The 21,446-nt window shown below is 46.7% G+C and overlaps 1 protein-coding gene across 4 annotated transcripts in view; it reads left to right on the top strand.

The window, feature by feature from the left end:
• The window catches only part of LOC134471837 (uncharacterized), a 123,951-nt gene that overhangs the window by 56,517 nt on the left and 45,988 nt on the right, over positions 1-21,446 (top strand). For 2 of the 4 annotated variants that reach the window (XR_010041533.1, XR_010041532.1), the window contains exons 2-3: positions 586-708; positions 17,325-19,415. Coding sequence is in view for 1 of the 4 variants with exons in the window: in XM_063231954.1 (XP_063088024.1) it covers positions 586-708 (123 nt within the window). In the remaining 3 variants the exon portion in view is untranslated. Of the gene's footprint in view, positions 1-585; positions 709-8,077; positions 8,243-17,324; positions 19,416-21,446 lie in introns of those variants that run through there. The other 2 variants (XR_010041534.1, XM_063231954.1) reach the window with 2 other exon arrangements.

Raw genomic sequence — 21,446 nt, 5'->3', positions numbered from 1 at the left:
GGAGGCAGCCTAAGTGTGCAAGGGACAACCTGTGGGTTGAGCACGAAGTCCTTGCTGCAGGGACTGAACTGTGAGTTTGGAACCACTACCTGAACCCGGCAGTGATGAGAAAAATCCCATGGCTTCTGCTTGCTACCACCAAAGAAACCTCTGTGCGTGACAGTGCATTATGAGATCGGTTGGATGCTCCCAGCTGTCTCTCACATGCTCTCTGAAGGAAGGAAGGAGTTGTACTAGGCTGTGATGTGTTCCGTTAGTGGCTAACAGAACTGCAAAGCAACCACCCTGTGGCAGGGGTCTTGAAATGTATATGGTTTTAGCCTTAAGCCTGATCAATTCTTCATCTGCACCCCTCAACCATTTTAAATGTTAATTCATAAAATTGCAGTTATTATGCTTTCTAGCTAGATGGTCCCCCAGAGCATCATGTGCTCATAGGTAGGGCTTTTCCCGAAAGTGACTGGATGGGGGAGGGGGAGGCTCAGGCTGACGGGGTTAGGAGGCGGGGCCTGGTTGGGAGAGGCAGGTCACTTGGGGCGTGGCCTGGGCGGGCCTCTCCCTCCTGACTCCTCCCTTTATTCCCAGCTTCCTGGGTCCCTGGAGGTGAGTGGCCTTTGCCCCTGTGCCTTGCTGTCCTGCCTTGGAGCTGGGCTACCAAGCAAGAACCGAAGCATCCACCAACTAAGAGCCACCACAAACCTTCCTCCTGTAAGTTACTGGTGCTGGGTGCTTTGTCCCGGCAGTGAGGCAGGCACCTAAGACGCAGGTGACTGCTGTGTGGTTTCCTTGAGCTGGTCGTGCTTCGTGCAGAAGGAAAGTCTCCAGTTTGTGCTCTCTAATTCAAGGGGTCAGGAAGACTATTAGAGTGGGGAGCCCCCAGAGCAGGCCTGCTCCTAGTGGGTCTAGTTTGGGGAGGTCCTAATAAGATATCTTGGGTGTGCTAGAGAGAGTTTAGAGAATTAAAAAATCCTAGGGCTAGTAACACCGAGGGTTTTTTTTCTGTATTTGAACATACCACGCTTTTTATTTTAGGACTTGTAAAGGAAAAATTAAGCATTTGAACAGTGCACATGTATGGAAGTGTATTCCTGTAGAGAACTGAAAAAAAAGCAAAGTAAAGATTTTTAATAATTGAAGTCAACTTAGGTATTCAGAACTCAAAATGTGTAAACTTGGACGCAGTGGTGGTTTCCACAATGTAAACACACCCCTAAGACGTTTCTAGTCTGGAAGGGGTCCTTTGCGTGTGGCCCCTTTCCACGTGTGGTTTTGCTGCCCCAGCCAGTTCCCCACTACCGATGCACCGCCACAGGACTGTCCCCGGGAGCTGAGCTCTGCAGGTCTCTTGTTCCTCTGGCCCTGGAAGTGTGTGTGTTCATAGTGAGGCCCCATGCACACCCGCCATGAAAATTCCTGCAGCAGCCTGGATGGCCTCTGGGCCCTGAGCCTGCTTTTCCCTGGCTTTGGCTCTGCTGAGCTTCTGCATTTGCAGCTCTCAGCAACGAACCCCCTGCTGTGCTGCCCCGCCCAGAGTTGAACTCCCTGCTGGTGGTACCGCTCTCCCTGGGACACTTCACTCTGTAGCTGACTCCAGAATGCCAGGTGTGGGAGCAGCTCTCTCTCCCCTCCTTCGAGGGTGATGCTCCCATGGTCCTGTAACTCAGGCTGCTGTCAGGAGAGTTAGGATCTCCAGAAGACACCCGTGGGGCTGTAGTTTTCTGGTATCTTTGGGGCAGGAGCAGAATGACCTGCTCACAGCCCCTGCAATTCCTGCAGTAGGAGCAGAATAGCCATGAGCTACACCCTAAAAGCGATTCTCAGAGGCTGCTTTGACCTGGGAACTCACCGCTGCCTTCTTACTGTCTCCACCTAGTTTGGACTCATTTTTTTCTTCTGTATTGTTTCAGTTTCTTGCTCTTGCCAGTCTGATTAAGCAGCCAACATACGTCAAGGTGTGGGTGGAATGGCACGATGTTTAATGGTAGGACAGCATTGCATGTCATCTCTGCAGACCTTGCTTTTCACTTTCTGTGAAACAATTGCTGCTGTTTTTCTGACCTGCAACTTTGGCAGAGGTCCAGTGAGCCAAACAGGTCAGACTTGTGGCTGACGCTGGTGGAGGTTTTGCCTGGACTCAGAAGAAAGCAAACACATCTTCAGTCCACCTAAGGCTGCTGGACAAAGAAAGGGACGCCCTGCTCATATCTGCACAAAGATAGTCTGCAGCACTGCTTCCTGATCTGTGCATCCCACCCATCCCTGGGGCAATGGGCTGCCAGCAGCCCTGTGGTCGGGCATCCCCACAGAGGCCGGGAGACAAGAAGGGACCAACCTCAGGGTCATGGGGTCATGACAGAAGGCCCTGGGGTCCTCCCCGGATTTGGGGCTCTTACCAGGAGGCTGATGCATGACAGTCTCCTCTTCTGTACCTGTTCTGATGAAGCTGAAGCCCTGAGCGTCAGGGAGCGTGTCTGGCCCATGTGGGGTCTGTCTTTCTCACCACCGGGGGCTGGGCACCCTGGCTGGCTGGCTGTGCCTTATGTGTGATAAGCTGTCTAAATGTAAAAAGGATCTCATTTGATCTGTCCTTGTCTTTGGCAGATGTCATCACCGTAACACATGATCTGCATTTTTTATTTTTTTCCTGATTTTTCTTTACCTGTGCACATGTGTAGTTCTAGGGGGAACGTGCGTACAAACTTTGAAGCAGCATGCGAGTATCATAATCATCGTGTATTTGATTTCTGTTGCTGGTTACTTATTTTCCCCAAGTCTATCCTGTCGTAAAAGCTGCATTTACCGTCTTTGTGTTTCTAGTATGAAGAACGATGAGATGAAGAAATCTAGTGGCTACTAACACCTTATTTTTTGGTCAGAAATACATGTTGTCAACTTGACTTTTAAAAGTTTTGATCGTGTTTACAAAGCCCCTGGCAGGGAATCAGCACATTCATTACCCTGCAGATTTGATTTTATATTGCATTTACATCTAAACGTTATTAATGTGATGATCATTTGATCATTTTTTATGTCTAAATCTTCTCATCTGAACAATAACTTGTAAGGTAACAATATGTAATATAGTGTTAATTTCCTACTATTTCTTGAAATCCTGTATCATTTATATCCTTTGTTTTGTTTTTAAAGTAAAATTTTTAAAAAGTTATCATTATAATAATGTTTCTGATACATTTTGATTGTATGTGTAATGTGATGCACTGTTACACAGAAGCTGTGCCTGGGGCAGGAATTTTAACTACAAAATTAAGTTATTGATCTCATATTTAATGTGGTAAAGAATGAAACAAAGCTGGGCACTATAGCACCTTGAAGCTGTTGAGGCTGAGTACACATCAGGGCTGTGGAGTGGCCCGGGTGTGACTGAACTGAGAACTAGGAGAAGCCTCAGGGGCCAGGACAGGCCACCGCTGAGGCCACCTGGAGACTTCCTGGATAGTTCTCCTTAATTAGCACCGTCTGTTGGTCTGAGGGGTCCTTGAACCCCTCCCACAGTCCTGCTCAGGTTTCCTCCACTGTCCACTGGGCTCCTTGTTTGTTCTGATTAAATACTGGCTGCCTAGCATCAGTCAGCCGGCTGTAGAGTTAGAAGCTCTGCCGAGGATCTCACTTCTCCTCCAGCCCGAAGACCATGCTGTGTGTCTCATTCCTTTGGGCCTTTGCCATGCACCCTTTAAAGGGATTTGGGATCTAGGTACAGACCCTAACAATAGCACGCATCTGTAATCCAGTTCCTCATGAGGCTGAGGCAGGAGGATCACTTGAGCCTGGGAGTTTGAGGCAGCCTGGGCTATGTAGGAGGACTTATCTCAGAAAAACAGAACAATAAGAATAAATAGAAATGCACGTATTTACACATACACATGTACACACACACCCCAACTGCTTTGTTCAGTACCTGTCCTATAATTGATATAAAGTAACAAATAATACCATCAGTAATCAAACATATATTCTATATTATATTCTGTTTGAGAGGAAGAATAATTGAAATATTTGCTATAACCAGTGAATATAGTTAAAATAAATAGCATTTAGGGCTTAAAACGCTGCACCTATGAAGCGAAAGCGGCATCTGTAGTATGCCTCAGAAAACCGCTTCACAACTGCCCGGAGCAGTGCCCACTACAGTGAGCTGGTCCAGCATAGACCCTTGGACTCATCTTCAAGGCCCAAGTGCTGTTCTGCCCACCTGCTTGCTTTTAACTCATTGAGCAAATGTTTATGGCCAGGCAGGCGCTCAGCTGCAGTGGTGCATGGAAGAGTAAGACCAGCAGGGTTCTTTCTTCCCCGGGCTTGGAGTCTAAGAAAACCCAGAGAAGCAGTTGATTTCGGCTGGAGTCTTCTCTGTGGGAAATAACACAGCCACATGGGGGAGGCGGGGCACAGCCCTCTGGATCCAGCGGCAGGCCTCTCACAGGTGCTTGCCTTTCCCCAGCTGCCTTGTAGAGTAATCTATTTTTTTTTTTTTCATTTTTGCAGTACTGGGGTCCAATCCAAGGGTGCAGTATCACTGGCCTTTGTCCCTCGCCTGCTTATTTTATTTTATTTTATCATTGTTTTTAAGTGCAGTGATAGTCTCTCTAAATTTTGTGGCTTGGAACTTGTGATCCTCCTGTCTCAGCCTCTTGAGGAGCTGGGATTACAGACCTACAGCTGGACATATTCTCTGGGTTTGCTAAAATAGTTATTTCATGGAACATTCCTGTTGTCTGATACTGTGTATTTTTATGATAAATCTTGAAAGAGTCTTTGCCTCCTCCGATAATCATAAAAGATATGATTTGCATCTGATGAAACGATAATATATGACAATAGGAAATATGATTAAGTTGAGGAATTACACAGCCTCTTTCAGAGCACAGCTGTTGCAGAAAATGAGCTGTGTTTGCTTTCCAGGCGACGCTGCTGTGATTATTATTGCTTTTGTAAAGCACATAATTGTAGTTCGGTACAACGCGTGTGGGAAAATAGGGGCGCTGACTAATCTTACAAGAGCACTTTCTGGTTTGCCGAGTGGCTTTCAGCTCTGCAAAGGGACACGGAAATGGAGAGCAAGAAAAACCTGTGGTGACAGTGTTTTGGTTTTTTTTTTTTTTTTTTGTATCAGGAATCAAACACAAGACCCTGTGCTTGTCGGGTGGGCGCTGTGCTGCTGAGCTGTCTTCCCAGCTTGGCGATGGTTCTGTTGATACCGCTGGATGACAGCACTGCTCTCTGCAGTTATCATTGTGGTAGCAGATTTATTAGCAATAGCTAATGGCTGGTTTTACTGAGAGCGAATGCTGGTGTCCACTCTTGGGCGTTGGCTTTGAGTGATACAAGGGGACATGTCTTTTCTTTGCTGTCTGGGTCTCAAGGACACTGCTTTATTGTCAGTGGTACACACGGCTATCCAAGAAAATGATGTGTCTCTTATTTTTCATTTGCCAAAAGAAGGACGGCACATAGTTTTATTCCAGTGGACAACGCTGCTCTGGGCAGACTAGAAAAAGCAGAAAATGTTTTTTGATGCCACAGTCTCCATGAATTATCCCTTTCCAACTTGGTGGGGCTTCGTGCTTGTTATCATGTCACCCAGGGCTTTGTGGGACGCGTTAAGCTGAGAGACAGATCTTAGCACCTCCTGCTGCCAGTGTGGCTGCAGCGCAGACCTTGGCCTGCCTCGCCCTTTGTCTTCGTCTTCGTCTTCTTCTTCCTCTTTCACTGGTACTGGGAATCGAACTCAGGACCTTGTGCTGGCCAGGCAGGCGCTGCGCCACTGAGCTACATCTGCAGCCCCTTGCCTGGACCTTCTCCAGACAGTTTTCACCAACATGACATCAGCATCAGTACTTGGCACTGGCCAGTGTTTTTTTACGCGTGTGTGTGTGTGTGTGTGTGTGTGTGTGTGTGTGTGTGTGTGGGTGTGTATGTGTTTCAATAAGAACACTTGCAGAGAATTTTAAAAATGTATGAAGAACAAATAAGTAAAGAATATTTGCATTAATTCCACCAGCACGGTATAGGCATGCTTAATTTCTTTGCTGTTTCTTTCCATTTTGCTCTTCTATGAGAGCACATATGCACATGTGGCCGCATATCCATAATTAGCGCCCACACACAGAAAGTACTTTATAAGTATGTGAATAAAGGAGTGTTTGCATATAAAATGGCTCACATATATTTACTTTTTTAATTGGCTGATAACAGTTGCATGCATTTATAGGGTACAGTGGGAGGTGCTGCTCTCTGTTTATGCAGAATGACTAAGTCCAGGCAATGAACATATCCATCATGTTACACACTTACCTTTGTTTTTGCAGTGTACAAGGTAAACATAGATGCTTTTGGTGCTTTGATGCATGTGATACCCTATTCACTATAGCCTCCGTGTTATCGATCCCTCCATGTTATTGCTTCCTTCTGTCTAACTGAAATGTTGGGCCCTCTGACAGTACCTCCTCTGCTCCTCCCCGGCCCCTGGGACCCATGTGTTTCTGAGAGTTTCACTTTCCTAGGTTCTGTGTGCAAGTGAGGTTATGTGATATTTGTCTTCTCCAAGTCTGGCTTATCTCACATTTCACTCAGAGACATCAGGACACAACAGAGCATGTAACATGTGCTGCTTCGTGGCCTCAGGGTTTATATAACCTATTCAACCCCAAAGGCATTTGTTTACTACTTTAGAGATAATTTAGATTTTGAGCTCTCAGAGCCGTGTGGCTGTGCATGCTGCAGTTTGTTCCACCTTCCTCCCTTACCAGTGAGTTTCTCATCAGTGCAAGGCTACAGGGACTCCACACATCCCACCCTGCACGGAGCATTCAGTCCGCTCCGGTGATCACCGACAGCTCTCCCTTGTGTCTGGCTGCTCTTCAAGTGACCCTGGAGGATGTGTTACTGGGCTGCAAGAGTTAAACACAATTATTAATTCTTTTTGCTAGATTTTTATAATGTAAAAATGACCCTTTTATTGAAACACAGTGATTAGCTATACATCTAGAAAATGTGGAAAGCAGAAAAACAAAGCAAGAAGAACACTGAGAAGAAATTATTTATATTCCTGGCACCTACAGTGATTCATTCAAGACTTTAATATAAATGACTTTAGTCTCACATGCATCCTATGCATATTTACCTAAAGGATCATTTTATTTTAAAATTCTTTATTCCCTGCTTAGTAGTGTATCATTAACATAAACTTTTTCTGCTCGACAGTTTCCTACAATGTAGTTTTTCTGCCTGTTATCAAAATGACGTGTCTGTACAATGCATTTAATTAGTTCCCCCTTGGTGGACCTTTAGTTTGTTTCTAGTGTTTCCTTATTATACACAGTTCTAGCAGAAAACCCCTGTGGTTTACCCTGTCAGCACATCCACTCTGAGTTCATAAAAGCAAATTCCTGGAAGAAGAAGAAGCAGTGCTGGTTTGACTATAGAAATAATGTTTTAGGCTTTGGAATGATACTGCCACGGTGCCTTTCAGTGGGCCGCTACCCTTGTCATTCACACCAAAAACAGGAGTTAAATGTTTTTCCGGTCATTTCTCTTTAACCAAACAGTTTCCCAGAAATCCTGTGCCTTCTGCCCCCACGGAGGGCGCCTGCCCGAAGTGCTCAGCAGGTGTCTTGGAGAGGGTGGAAGTGCCCGTAGCTCATGCAGGCAGGGACAGTGGACCCGGAGCGGCCAGGTGCGTTTACACCTGTGTCTCTGGTCTTCTACTCACTCTCTCAATTAATCTGATTCTTAAGTTTGTCTTCAGTGAAATTTTATTATTTTCCCATCATGAATCCCCTGGAGAAAAGTCGCCGTGAGAAGTCTTGCGGTGCCTTTGAGGGCTGCCCCGGATGCGGATGCATGGTCATGGGCTCAGTACCTGAAAGAACAGAGCACCATAGCGCCCCTGCAGAGCTGTTTCCCAAGGTCAACCACAGCACATCCTATATTTTTGCAAAAAATCAACACTTAGGAGATGTAATTGTGCTGAAACTCTTTGACTATGTCGCCTGCCAAACTTGATTCAGTTCGCAGGCTGGGCTTCGGTCTAGCAGAGCTGATCAGAACTTTCCTGTTTCAGTGTGCGCTGGAGCCTGGGTGTGGAGCTCACATTAACAGTCCCCCTGAAGTCATCCAACCACTCCATGCCTCAGTTTCCTCATGTGTAGAGAAAGTACCCACCCATCTCCTTGGGTTGTTGGAGGATATGTGAAAGGCAGCAAGTCCAAACTGCACCAAATGATCAGTAAGTGTGAGTCCTTATTTTTGTCACTGGTATTACTTGCTTATGTCTGCTCAAGCTCCAAGTGGCAGCTGTAACGCATCGTTTGGCAGTGGTGGCTCAGGTAAGGTGCTCAGAGACCACCGAGATCTCCGAATCACAGCAAACTCTACTAAAAAGATACACAGAGGAGCTGCAGTGCGACAAACCAAGTGACTACTGGCATGGCGGTCTTGTGGTTGTAGGGAGTCGCCTGTAACCAAAGCATCAAATCTTGTGTTGCCCTTTCTGTTCTTCATGGTCTGGATTTGTATCAGTTCGGGGGAAATTCATATGTAAAATCACAGCCCAGTGACATAATTGCAGTGCATCTTAACCTGCAGCCAGAAGCGAAGGTGGCCTACTTGCTTCATCTTTCATAGTGTCTGTGTTCACCTCTGACGCTTGTTATTGGGTACCAGGGTTACTGATTGTGATTGTGGGCATGGCAGTAGATGGCGGAGAAGAGACAGAGCAAAAAGGAAAAGCAACGGGCCCCACATCCCGGCATAGCTAATGTTCAAGAAATACTGAATATTCCTTTGTCACACAGTTAGCGACTTCCCTCCCAGAGCAGCTTGAGGGCCATGGCGTGGAAAGTAAGGATCGGCAGAGCACAGGTTCCAAGCCCACTGTCCACTGAGGTGCTTTTCTGGAGCACCAGAAAGCAGAGCTGCTTTCTGTTGCTGAGATCCACCACGTCAGAGCCCAGGCAGTGTATCGGGCCTGCACACACGGGGCTGGGAGCCTGCACTGGACATGGGTTGGAGGCCTCTTGCCCTACTCTGCCCATGTTGCTGTCCCCTGGTGAGACTTAGGCATTTGCCCACCACAGATGTGTAAGCAGAAGGGTGTACCCATACCTCTTCCCCTGTCTGCACGGCGCCGCTGTGTCAAGCGTCCATCAGTTACTGTTGAATGACTTCCAGGTGGACTCATTATTCCGAGTCCTGAAGGTCTTTGCAGAGAGTTGGCATGGACCCAGGAGAGCCTTTTCCTGTGACCACCCTGTGACTTGGTGCAGAGCTGCTGCAGGTCAGGAGGTGGACTGGGCTGTGGCCCCTGTGGGTACATGTAGCTCAGCTGAGGGCCACAATTGGATGACCTAGAGATACTTGGCCTGATGGAGGAGCAGGAATTGAAGTAGAACTTACCTCTACCCAACTGTCCCTGAAGGGTATTGTACCTTAGGAACCAGCCCTGTGGACAGTCCTTGCCATGGTCAGGGTCCTCAGGCAAGGGTCCCTCGTTTCCTCCTCCAGGATGGTGTCAGCAGTTTGGGTGCTGGGATGAAATGGGGGCTGGTTTATAGAGCAAGGGGATCTCTGGCACTTGGGCAATGTGCTGGACCCTCTGCCTAGGTCCTGCGTCCGTCCTCCCAGCCCAACCTTGTGTTCACATTCTTCTTGGAGTCTCTGTTGTGAGATTCACGCAGGCCCATCCACCAGTGCGAGAAGGGCTGCAGGACTGCATTTCTCCTTCATGTGTTCCTGCATGCTCTGTGTTAACGGTTATCAAACCAAAAACAACCCAGGGGCTCCTGAGATAAATCCATGCAGCCTGCTGGGAAGTGTGAGATGATAGGCTGAGGCCACAGAACTCTGCCCTCCAACTTTGAGAGATGGGACAAAGAGATGCTGGCAGGAATAGAAGACAGTGGAGTAGCTCATGAGTACAGGCGGGCATCCCAGCACAGGGTCTGAGGGACTCTGCTGTGTGGAACCAGGCAAGGAACATAGGCTGTGCCCTTTCGTGATTCCTTAATAATGCAGCTGCAAAATACGAGTGAACTTAGCTGTCTGTGTACTCTGAAGGCGATATAGCAAGTGTGAGTTTACTGGACCCAGGCCCACCGGATGTGTGGGCTGCCTTTCTAATCCCTTCTAATCTGCTTGTGGTTTTAAGGCTCTGTGTGCATAGTGATGTGTAGATGGGTTGAACCAATAAGGCATTCACAGCTCTTTAATAAGGGTTCTTAGACTCCTGCAGTCTCATTAGGATGTAAGAGAAGCCCATAAAACCAGCACAGCAGTATGAGGGGGATGCTAACTGCATGAGTAATGAGCTCTCCAGGCGCTCCAGCCTGTGGACACAACCCTGTCTGCCCTGGACTGAAGAGAAGTACTAAGCTCCCAGTTACTATGTCTGATCTCTCCTAATGACCAGAGAAGACGCTCGCTTCCAAGATACGATGTTCCTGCAGCTTGACATTTGTTTTTTGAGATGAGATAAGCATGGTATATAATTGAAAGAAAGTTTCACCGAGATCAAAAAAGGCAGATGGTTCATGCCAGTCTTCGCAGGAAGAGCATCACACTGAATGCAGTTTGATGTTACCATTGTGCTATTGACAATTAGTGCTCATTTCCATTGTGCGAGAACCATAATAATGTTAAGCTCTGTGGAGCGCGCAGCTCTTGACACTGAAGTGCTGAAAACTAAACTTAAAATACTTCACCTATCTTGAGTGGAAAAATACTCCAAAGACAGTAAGTAGAGTTTTACTTTTAAGATGTAGTTTTCAGCACAATATTTGAGTTTTGGAAGACGTACCAAAGCCACACACACACTCAATTCCAGCATAGCCTAACAAGGAAATGTATGCATATTTTAAGGAGAGTATGCCTGTATTATTTGTACTCCAAATTTTCTACACCTGCAGGTCTGTTTTAAATTTCTTATTGTGCAACATCAAGTCAAGTGTGTTGTATTTTGTAATTGATTTTACCTTCCAAGTTAATGAGCCCATAAAGAGAGAAACACCTTTCTGGGAACAAAGCAAATTTGAAACCAGTTTTGTTCTTCTTCCCATTGAGATGTGCCTAACTGAATTTGTTTTGAAACTTAGCTTCAGCTAGCTTCTCCTCTGTTTTGAGGCTGGCATGTGCAGCCTTTCTCCGTCACCCTGCCACCTCCCTAGAGCTTTCCCTCACCACATCCAAGCTGAGGCTGCCCCATGGCCTCTGTGCTCGGCCTCGACGTGCATGATGCTGCTGCTCCAGGACAAGCCAGGCCACCGGGAGCACCAGCTCCTCAGTCACTGTGCAGTCCTCACAAGGCTTGAGGCCTCTCATGTTTCTTCTCCTCTCCAAGCCTTAGAGGTCCGTGTTCTTTCTGAGATCCTCACCGTCCCACAATTCCCAGAAGCCCTATCGCTCTGCTTTGGGCTGTCACATCTGTGCGCTGGGCCACTGTCACCTGCCTGATTCCCACTGATGGCAGAGAAATGGCGGGGGATAGCCCTAGACCTCTGCCCGTGCCAGCCACCTGGGCACACAGCTGGCCCCAGCTCTGAGCTCCCGCCTGGTGACCGTCCGGTCTCACTGCACCAACCCTGTTGTCCTCAGTCATGGCCTCGAAGGCCAACTCTGCTTCTCATCATAGGCAGTGCGTTCCTCTCACCAGCCAGGGTGGGTCGGCTGGGAAGATAGGCTGAATGCAGAACTAGGCCCTGGAAAAGCAGGGCCACAGCTACAGTTTTTAAAGAATCTGATGTTTCAGAACAAAATAAAAGTCAAATTCTCTTGGACATTTTCTTCATAGCTCTTATAGTTTAAGTAAATAAGGCACTGGGGCAGTGGTCCTATCGGAGACTCACTTGGTCTGATGTCATGTGTAAACTGTCCTATTAGAAAGTTTTGCTTCTTGCCATATGTAAATGAAGGAGCAGGGACAGTCTTTCGATTGGCTGTGCTCACATGCAAATGAAGGATTAAAAAGAGCATCTTCTGGTTGGTCTTTTGAATACCATCAGATTCAAATGAAGGATAGAAAATAGCAAGTTTCTGATTGGTTCAGTTCTCACAGTCCTAGGAAGGCCCCTCACCCTGGTTATCTCTCCCAGGGAGAGTCCTCACTCTGTCACCTTTTTAATTGCTTCACTGTCCCCTCTGGTGGCTTCTTAGCTTAGAGCATGTGTAGGTGTGTGTGTGTGTGTATGTCTGATCACACCACCCATGCCCTTGCACACCCTCCTCTGATCCTGTCTCCACCCTCCCCAGGTGCCTCCTCACCCCAGAAGGTTCCTTTGCCCAGGGTGAAATCTGTCCAGCTGCAGACCTGTCCTGTGGCTGCTCTGTGCAAGGCCCACTTGAGCCTCCTTGTCCATCCTGGCCTGTCTCTCACACCCTCAGAGCACCATGCTTTCCTTCAGGACTCAGGCTGATTCTGTCCCCTTGCCCTGGCCCCTCAGTGCAGGCGTTTGCTTGCTGGCCTCCTTGGTCCCCTTGTCACCCTGTCACCTTCTCATCTGTGCTGCCCTGGTCCACCTCTGGATGAATCCTGCACCCCTCAGGCCACACATGGCTGTGTAAGAGTCTTGCAAGTGATGCCCAGCAGCCCCAGCCTCTGCTGGGTTGCACAGCCTGGCCCCTCTTGCCCCAGGAAGGCAGCACCAAGCTCCCAGCAGAATCCTGATGGGCACAGTGGCCTTCCTCTTCTTCTGGGCTATGCCTCAATAGCCCTGCTGCCCTCCTTGCCCACTGGACGGGCTGGGCAGGAAGTGGTTTCTGTGACCTGGGCTTTCTCACAGCTCCTAGCAAATGGGTCACTCTTACCCCTAGCCTAGCCATCACTGCCGCCTTGCACAGCAGGGCCTAGGTCTGTTCCAGCTGTCAGCGCTAATACCACCCTGCACTCTGTGCTTCCCTACCCAACTCATCTCCTGGTCCCAGTGCAGCACCTTGAAATTTGAGACCTCAGGTTCTAACCTTCCTGTGTGGTATGTTTTCTCTCTGACAGTGTCTATGTGTATATTCAGTGCTGCAGGTACAGAAAGAGGCTCCCATGGAAATCCCAGCTTGTTGTAGCTCCCTGCAAACCACCTGGGACCACTGGCTCAGTCAGGCATCCTGCTGCTTGCTGGGAACCCTCTTCCACGTTACGTGGCAGTCACCGAGAGTGTGGGCCTGGATTTGCTATAGATCCTTCTTAGCTGGTGCTGCAGGTGTTGACCGTGAGCTGTGGCCCTGCATGGCACTCTGTGCAGACCCTGAGCTGACACTGCGTGCTCTGCCCTGCCTAGAAGCAAACTGTAACGCTGGCTTCTATGCGCCTTTCTAGCTTTATATATGTTTGATGATCTACTTGTGTTTATCTTCTATGTGAATTTTGTCACCCTCAGTTTAAAGGCAACTTCATTGTTCTGGAAAAGAAAAAATACATTTTAAAACATTACTTGCGAGCATCATGTTTAGTTCTTGGTCAAGGTTCAAATCACAAAGCCAATGGCGCATATTTAATGAAAGGGAATGTGTCGCTTTCTGATGTGAAGCCTATCAGTTGATTAATTGCTGGGGTTTGAGGAGCAGAAAGAATCCCCACCAGGTTCATCTGTTGAAGTCTCCAAACCGTAAAGTCTGAGAGTGAGTGTAAGACACAGCGATCCTGCAGCTCGGGGCATCTTCCTGTGCTCTCTGAAATGGTGTGGGATGTAGTCCAAGGACAGCTGAGTCTGCAGAGTCTGCAGCCCACAGGGCCCTGGTTTTGTTCCTGGGAGGCGCTTGAAGCCCCAGGAAGGGCTTCTTATCTGCAGTGCCAGCCGGGAGCTGGCCATGGAGCACAGAGCTCTTCAGAAGGAAGAGAAATTAAAGGGAGAAAAGGATCAACACGACCCTTCTTAGTTACAGGGGATTTACCCCAGGAGTGCCTTTGTCTCTACATTTCTCTGTGACAGTTAAGTCATTTGGAAAAAAAAATCTGTGGGTTTGCTTTAGGCACAGACCACAGACTGGTGGAGTCTGTTCAGTATGGCCTACAAAACCCAGACAGCTTCAGAGAGGGGAAAGGCGCTCTCTCCTGTGTCCTTTACTGTGTGTGTGTGAGTTCCTTCTCTTTGTTCCTCCCAGGTTGCCTGGATCCAAAGCAGTGAGTGTTTGCATTTCTCAGGCTCTATACAGTCAGCAGTGAGGGTGCATATTAAAACATCTCTGTGCAGCCAACTTACTTCCATCAGTGGAGTCTTGGCAAATGAAGATTTTTGCGTGTGAGATTGCAGGAGAATGGATTAACCAAAAGCCAACGAGTTAATTACTTACTTCATTAAAGTATGCTTTTGTGGAGCGTGGAATTTCATGTTCTCTATTTGTACAATCCCTCTCTGTATAATCTTGGCAGCAGCTAGCAATTCAGGGTTCAGAATTAGTACATGAAAAGTACTTGCAGTAACAGGCAGTAGCATGGAAGTTTAAGGAAGTACAATCAGCAGACTTTCACGGCCATGTTAGCACAGGCTTTCTAGCAAATTGCAGTGCATTATATAGGTGATGCTTTTCCCCAGAAAACCAATGAGTAAATGGGCAAAATTGGTATTTTTTTAAAAAGCAGAATTAAGAGCATGCCTTGCTACCTGGACATGGCCTGCATAACTATAATGGGAAGCTGAGGGAACTGCTATGTTCTGTCACTGCAGTCTCCTGATGTGTAGTCAGTGGGTCTCTAACTCCAGATTTCCTTGAAGTGTCCTCATGTGAATATGGATATATATATGCTTGATCAGTTAGTGACAGATGTTGCTAACATCCTTAGTGAAATACTTATGATTACTAGCATATTTATTTTTTTAAAACATTTATTTATTTATTTATTTATTTATTGAGACAGGGTCTCACTATGCAGTTCAGGCTGGCCTTGAGCTCACTTTGTAGCCCATGTTGGTCTTGATCTTGTAACAATTATCCTGCCTCAGTCTCCCAAGTGCCGGGCCTACAGGTGTGTACCACCACGCCCAGCTAGCCTAATGGATTTCATACAAAACCTGGGAGGTTTCCGGAAACCTTAAAGACGTCAAGAATTCATCCCCACCTCACTGTTAAAAATGCTTACATCAAGGTGCAATTTAAACAAGAATAGAAAAGAAAAGTTTGCATCTTTCCGACCTGGATCTTTATATACATGGCAGTTATATAGACGTGTAAAACACGTGAATAAGTATGTGCCCTGTGTGTGTCTGGCTGGGCACACATGTGTGCTGTGTTTGTGATTTTTAAGTTTGTCACATTTTCTGTGATTAGAACACAAGAAATCCAGAAAGGGGCATCCAACATTCTTGGCACATGCCCCCTTTATCCTAGAGAAACCAGGACATTTCATGACCTCTCAGTTTCCCAGTGCCCTGGGGCAAGTAGACTGTCAGGGTGAAAAGATTTACTGCGGGCATCCACAGCCCATTACAGCGTCACGTCAGAAAGCCGGAATGAAAAACGGGCGCCCCATTGGGTGAATGTGGCTTTCATGAGCTGTCTGTAAAGTCTTTGAAGGCATTGGTAGATATGATTCACGCTATAAAAATACAAATTACCGTACTGTGGGAAATCGGGAACTTTCCCGACTCGGAACCTGAGTGCATCTTACAATCCCTTGGCTTCCTCATTCCCTCTTTCTACTCAGCATCCAGTGTGGCCGTCTTTCCTCATACAGGGCGAGTCTGCACCCTTCACTCCCAACTCCTGCCCTGTTCTGGTCCCAGGTGAAAGCTGGTGCAACACCTAGAATCTCGTATCACTTTGCCATTCAGTGCTCCAACTGGGGTTTGAGTTTGGATTCCAAGTTTCAGATGGGCTAGTTGTGCAAATGGATCAGTTTGTGAATAACTCTGAGCCTCAGTTTCCCCGTGTGTGAAAGGAGATCTGCAGTCATTCCAACTGGGGGGTGTCTGGGCCTCTCTACTCTGGGTGACTCCACATGCAGATGTTAGGAACCATCATCCCACGGGTGGTGCTGATACTTCTCTTAGCTCCTCACACTCCAGCACCAAGATTTGCCTCGAGTATAGGAATGGTTCTTTCCCATTGCTGCTTGAAGTCTCTTGCTGATGCTTCATCCACTAACAATAAAGACAAATTTCTGCACAAGATCTGCAAGGGCTCGGGTGGCCTGTACCCTTCCTGTCACCTAGCCACGCTGCCACCTGACTGTCTGTGTGTGTATGTGTGTGAGTGTTGATCTTTTGAAAACTGCAGTGCCATTTAAAAATTCTAACATGGCAGAAGAGTATAAAAATAAAGAAATGTTTGCCTTTGTTGATTCTGCTCTCTGAGTGAATCACTCATTCCGACCTCGATCTTTACATACATGGCAGTTATATAGACGTGTAAAACACGTGCACATAAGAAGCTTTTTAAACAACAAATGAAAACACATCTAGTGCTTGTGTCGTGTTTCACAGCTGTCACACTATCTCACCTGACCCAGCTCTGTGCCCTGCACTTTTAGCAGCTGTGTTGTATTCCACTGTGACACATGCAGGTTCTCTCCACCCCATTTTGTGCTGCTGTGGGGGGAATCTAATCACTTTTCCCAAATGGACAGTCCATAGTCTCATGCAGTTGATCTTTAGTCTGCCCCTACAGTGGCTCCTCTGTTCACCCCTCACTCCTAGGATTCTCTCTTGGACTCTCCAATGCATTGTTTTAAACTTTTGGCACCCGAGGATCATGTAATGGCCATAGACACAGCCTGTGTTCTTCTGCCAGCTTTGGGTATTTAAGGATCTTTTTATTTCAGTTACAGAAGTGGCTTGTGACCTCTTGGACAGTGTGGCTGGGCATTTGCAGTGATGACTGCTATCAATGCAGTGAAGCCTCAGTCCCATCTATGGTCTGTAAAATGCACACAGCCCCTGGGCCTTGCAGGGGTTTGGTGACCACTGAATGCGCTCATACCCAGAAATCACCGAGAACAGGGTCCGCCCAGAGTGAATGGAGTGGTCCACCGGTATTTGTGGGACTCAGGCATCTGCATCTGTGGCTTCATCGAGGGAGCTCAGGCTGTGTGACTTAGTCTTTATTTCTGCTAATTAAAAGTAGCAGTGGCCCATGACGGAAGGGTTTAGCGCCTCCCTGGAGTTCTGGATCCTTCTTTATGTGCAGGTCCCACAGAAGTGCAGCTCCCATGTTGCATTACAGGTGGAGTCAATGAGAATATCTCACACAGCAACCAGCCACATGGCCCTGCCTGGTTTACAGAGAGCTGCAAGTGCACTCTGTCTCTGTTATTTTTTACTCTCCCTTTTGCAACTCCTGAGCTCTCCCTTACACTCTTCATACCATGATTGTTTCCCCACCTCCAGAGTGAAGAAGACCGACCATAGACCATCAAGTGGGCTGAGAAAGGTGAATTCTCTGTGGCCGACCTGCTCATCTCACCATCTGCCTGCACAAGACTTCTGGTGTCTCTCTCTTCACACTTGTGGTTGTGACATTCTACCCAGAGATGCGACTGGATGGTTGAAGATGTGCGGGGTGCTGTTGCAATCACTCCCGTGGCCAGCGCCTCTGGTGTGGGTCTAATATGCTCTGTTTTCATCCAGATGCACACAGGCTGCTGTGAGCCTCATTGCCTCCAGCAGGCGCCGGTCCAGGTTTGGATTTGGGCCCATGGTCCCATGCCCTGACTTTGTCCTGTGACAGGGCCTGCCTTGGTGGCTGTGACTTGTGTGCATGCTCAACTTCCCCCACTTCTTTCAACACTGAATTAGAGCCGGGCAACTGGATTGCACGTCTTTCCATGAATAAAGCAGAATACCAAGGAGTTCTGGTGGGATCTTATGCTTGGTTTGGCAGCTCTTCTAGTGCTAAGCCACCCTGCCCAGTGCAGAGCAGCTCACACTGTGACCACTGCAAAGCACCATCCTCTGCTGTCATTGTGCGGTTCTTGGGGACAAAGAGCCCTGCCATACACTATGGAGTGCCGAGAGCTGCAGGTTGCACCTGGTGTTTCTCAGCATCCACAGAGCAACGGCCAGGGGCTACACATGCTGGTAGCTCTCACAGATCACTTCCTAAAGGGTCTGGCCAGTAGCAGCCTCTGCCTGCACTCTGGGTGTGGTGCCTTCCCCTGTGCCACGGTTCATTTTGCAAGCATCTAAAATAACAGCACCTAATTTGTTCTTGCTCTTGTTGTGAGGCGTGGAGTAGTGACAAACTAACTCAGTTTCATGCCAGAAAATATTGTTTTGTGACTGTTCTAGGTAAAGGAAACAGCAAAGCAGAATACCTTGTGTTCCAAGCGCAGGAGCACAGTGGCAGCTCTTTGGAAACGTCCTTGAGGCCTTGGTGGCCTCAGGCCAACTTTTGTTGCCAGTTCTGTCCCCTTACGTGGAACAAATAGTTGGCAGTCTTTCAGAACTTGAGTCCTTAGTTCTATTCTGCTACTGAACTTGCTGTGTGACCTTGAGGAGTTCTTTTCCCCCTGCTGGCTTATTTATCTATAAACATTTTTGCCAGGTCTACCAATGTTAGAATTTTTTATAGCTTAATTTAATGGGCTTTATTGTGTGCTTTAGTGGTGTCATTCTAGTTTCTTTTTCTCACACAATATAGTTTTACACACACAGCTATCCATTATGTCCATAAATACAAGATTTTTGGAAAGCACAAATTTTTGCAATCTGTCCTGTCATAAATAAACCGTGGAACAGAAAAGAGACTAATGAAAGGCAGCGCTATTTCTCACTAAATATTCTTTTCCGGGTTGTTAAAATGAACCTTTTATTTCCCATCTGAACCCCCACCCCAGGCATATGTATGTCCTAGCCCTGTAGTATCAGTTGGGACAGTATAGAAAGCACCCTGGTTTCAGGTGACAGGCTGTCCTGAAACTCTGGCCAGAGCCACTGAGCCTTGTCGCTGCTGCTGTGAATCCTTACCCGTACCTTGGCTTCCTCAGTTGCTCATGGTTAGGCACAGTGCCGTGCTCGAGGTGACACTGCTTCCTCCTGTCCCTGATTCTTGTGCTTTTGCTTTGTGTTAAGGCCAGGTCTGCGTTGGGTCCTGCTCTGCATAGGGGGCTGCTGGCCTCCGTGTGTCCTTCTCACGTGCACTGGTTGTGTGCACTGGCACGTGTGTGGTTTGCTTGGAGTTAGCTGAGAAATTTCAAGGCAGTGCACAGGAGGTAGGCACGCACAGTGTGAAAGCCAGGCTGCTGGAGAACAGAGTAGCTGTGAGAAGGCTGGGAGTGCTAAACACATCCATGACATTTATTTTTGGAAAAATAAAATATCCCTGAGAAATCATTCATTCTTGCCATTTCATTTGTGGGGTGTTTTCATCTTTCGAAGATTTTCCTTGGAAGCTTCCAAAGTGATCTGCGAATGTATGAGAGGTTGTGACAACATTTTGCCAGCCAATTCATCAAGATTTTCGTAGAGCTTGATGTTCATATGGAGAAGGTGTAGCTATGAGTGAAAGAGAGGCGCAGAGTGGTGGGAGCCCAGGGTGCAGAGCACCTGAAGCACGAAGGGTGGCGTACAGCAGGCGTGTGCAGGGTGCTGCCCCCGCACCCTGCGGGGAAAGTGATAAATGCACAGAATGCGACAAAGATCACACAGGCTTAGCCGGGGCTTAACTTCTCTCATGGGGGAAGCACCACCTAAAAACAGTTTTAAAAGTTAAAGGAAATACGAAACAAGGAGACAGATCTTTTGTGAAGGGATCCTGAGATGCATCTTGGAGACCCGGGCAGGACAGGAAGAGGACAAAGAGAATTAAGATGTTTCAAGTCCACATACCTGCTCCCTAACTGGTGCCAGTTTTAGAAAAGTGAAAATGAAGAGAGAGAGAGAGAGAGAGAGAGAGAGAGAGAGAGAGAGAGAGAGAGAGACAGAGACCTATCACTGCTTTGCCAAAAATAAAATTACTAAGAAGAATAAACCAGGAAGCACTGAAACAGGTTACCTTTAAGTGATGCTGGGGGAGAAGAATGAGTAGGATTTGGGGAATCGGAGACACATCTGGGAGCACCTTTTGGTAGAATATTAACTTTTGGAAGCATGATGTTACTGCGTGTAATAAATTATTAAGAACTGAAAGCAAATAGAAGCAAATGTATTCTAATTAAATATCATAACAGCTCTAAAACAAAGAAAAACTTCCACACGGTCCGTGTGCACAGATCCAGCTGCACTGATCCTTCTCAGGTGATGGGGGAGGGGAAGCTGCACACCATTCCCAGTGCTCTCAGGAGGTCTGTTTAGTGCGGTGGTGGGGAGGAGCTGGTCCTGCAGCTCTGGGGCTACCGTCGGACTCGGTGAGGAGCAAATGGTTTCCTCTCCCTAAGGAAGAGTCAGAGGGGACAGGAAAGCAGCAGAAGCCTCACGGAGATCAGTTAGAATAGCATGCATCTGTTTGAACTAATGATTTACAAAATTGTGTGCACACACGTGTGTGTGTGTGCATTTTATATGTAATTATATAGTGAAGAAATTGGCCAGCACTGTGATTGAGTGGTCAGACTTTTCAGAGAGGAAGGATTTCATCCCACACCACACCTCTGGATGGAATGAATCTATCTATTTGTCTAATCTATCATTCATATATATATATATATATATATATATATATATATATATATATCAGACAAATGCCAAAGGAAGAATTACAATATTTAATTGAAACAAAATCAAAGGAAAGAAAAGTATATATTCTTTTAAAAAATGTCAGTGACTGAAAGACAAAGCTGTGGTAATGGACCATGTTCCTTACTCAGGAAGACTAAAGAGATTTGTTAACTAATTCCGTATCTGACCCAGAATTGGCTATTGTTTTATTGTTTCATGAGGAGAGGGGAATCTTGTTAAGCGTATTGTTGGAAAAGTGGACTAAAATGGAATGTGAATGGAAGCTTAATTAAAAGTATTGTATAAATGTTAAACTAGGAGAAATTGAGAACTAAGCTGTGGTAATGTTGGATAATGTTCCATCCTGAAAAATGCACTGTGGTAGGGAAAAGTTTAGTCTTTAGGAGTAAAGGGCCCTCAATTGGCTCAGAAAAATAAATCTACATCATCTGTCTATATATCTGCACCTTCTCCATGTCACCTCTGTGTTTCATCTCTTTAGAGATGTGCGTAAACACACAGAAATGCAGGGTAACCAAATGATAAGCAAAGGGAAAAAATGTTAGCAATAAATAAGTCTCTGAAAAGGGTGCACAGCCTTCCCCTGCACCATTTTGTTCTCACAGCTTTTTCTGTAGGTTTAACATGATTTAATGATTTCAAAAATTTTTAAAAGAATAAATTTTAATATAAAACAACTGTAAAATAAACATTCATATGTTAAGCAGTGTTAGATAGTAATACAATCAGTTAAAAAGCAACTCTAGATCAAATCAATTTAAATTTTATCCATCATTTTCCATTAGTACATTTGCATTAAAGAATGGGTTGACTGGTAATGCTAAATCTCAAAAT

The sequence above is a fragment of the Cavia porcellus genome, unplaced genomic scaffold (assembly GCF_034190915.1).
Source record: "Cavia porcellus strain 051 isolate PalLab524CR breed Dunkin Hartley unplaced genomic scaffold, mCavPor4.1 scaffold_20, whole genome shotgun sequence".
Lineage (NCBI taxonomy): Eukaryota > Metazoa > Chordata > Mammalia > Rodentia > Caviidae > Cavia > Cavia porcellus.
The sequence above is the reverse complement of the archived record's forward strand: the minus strand, read 5'-3'. Positions and strand labels throughout refer to the sequence as shown.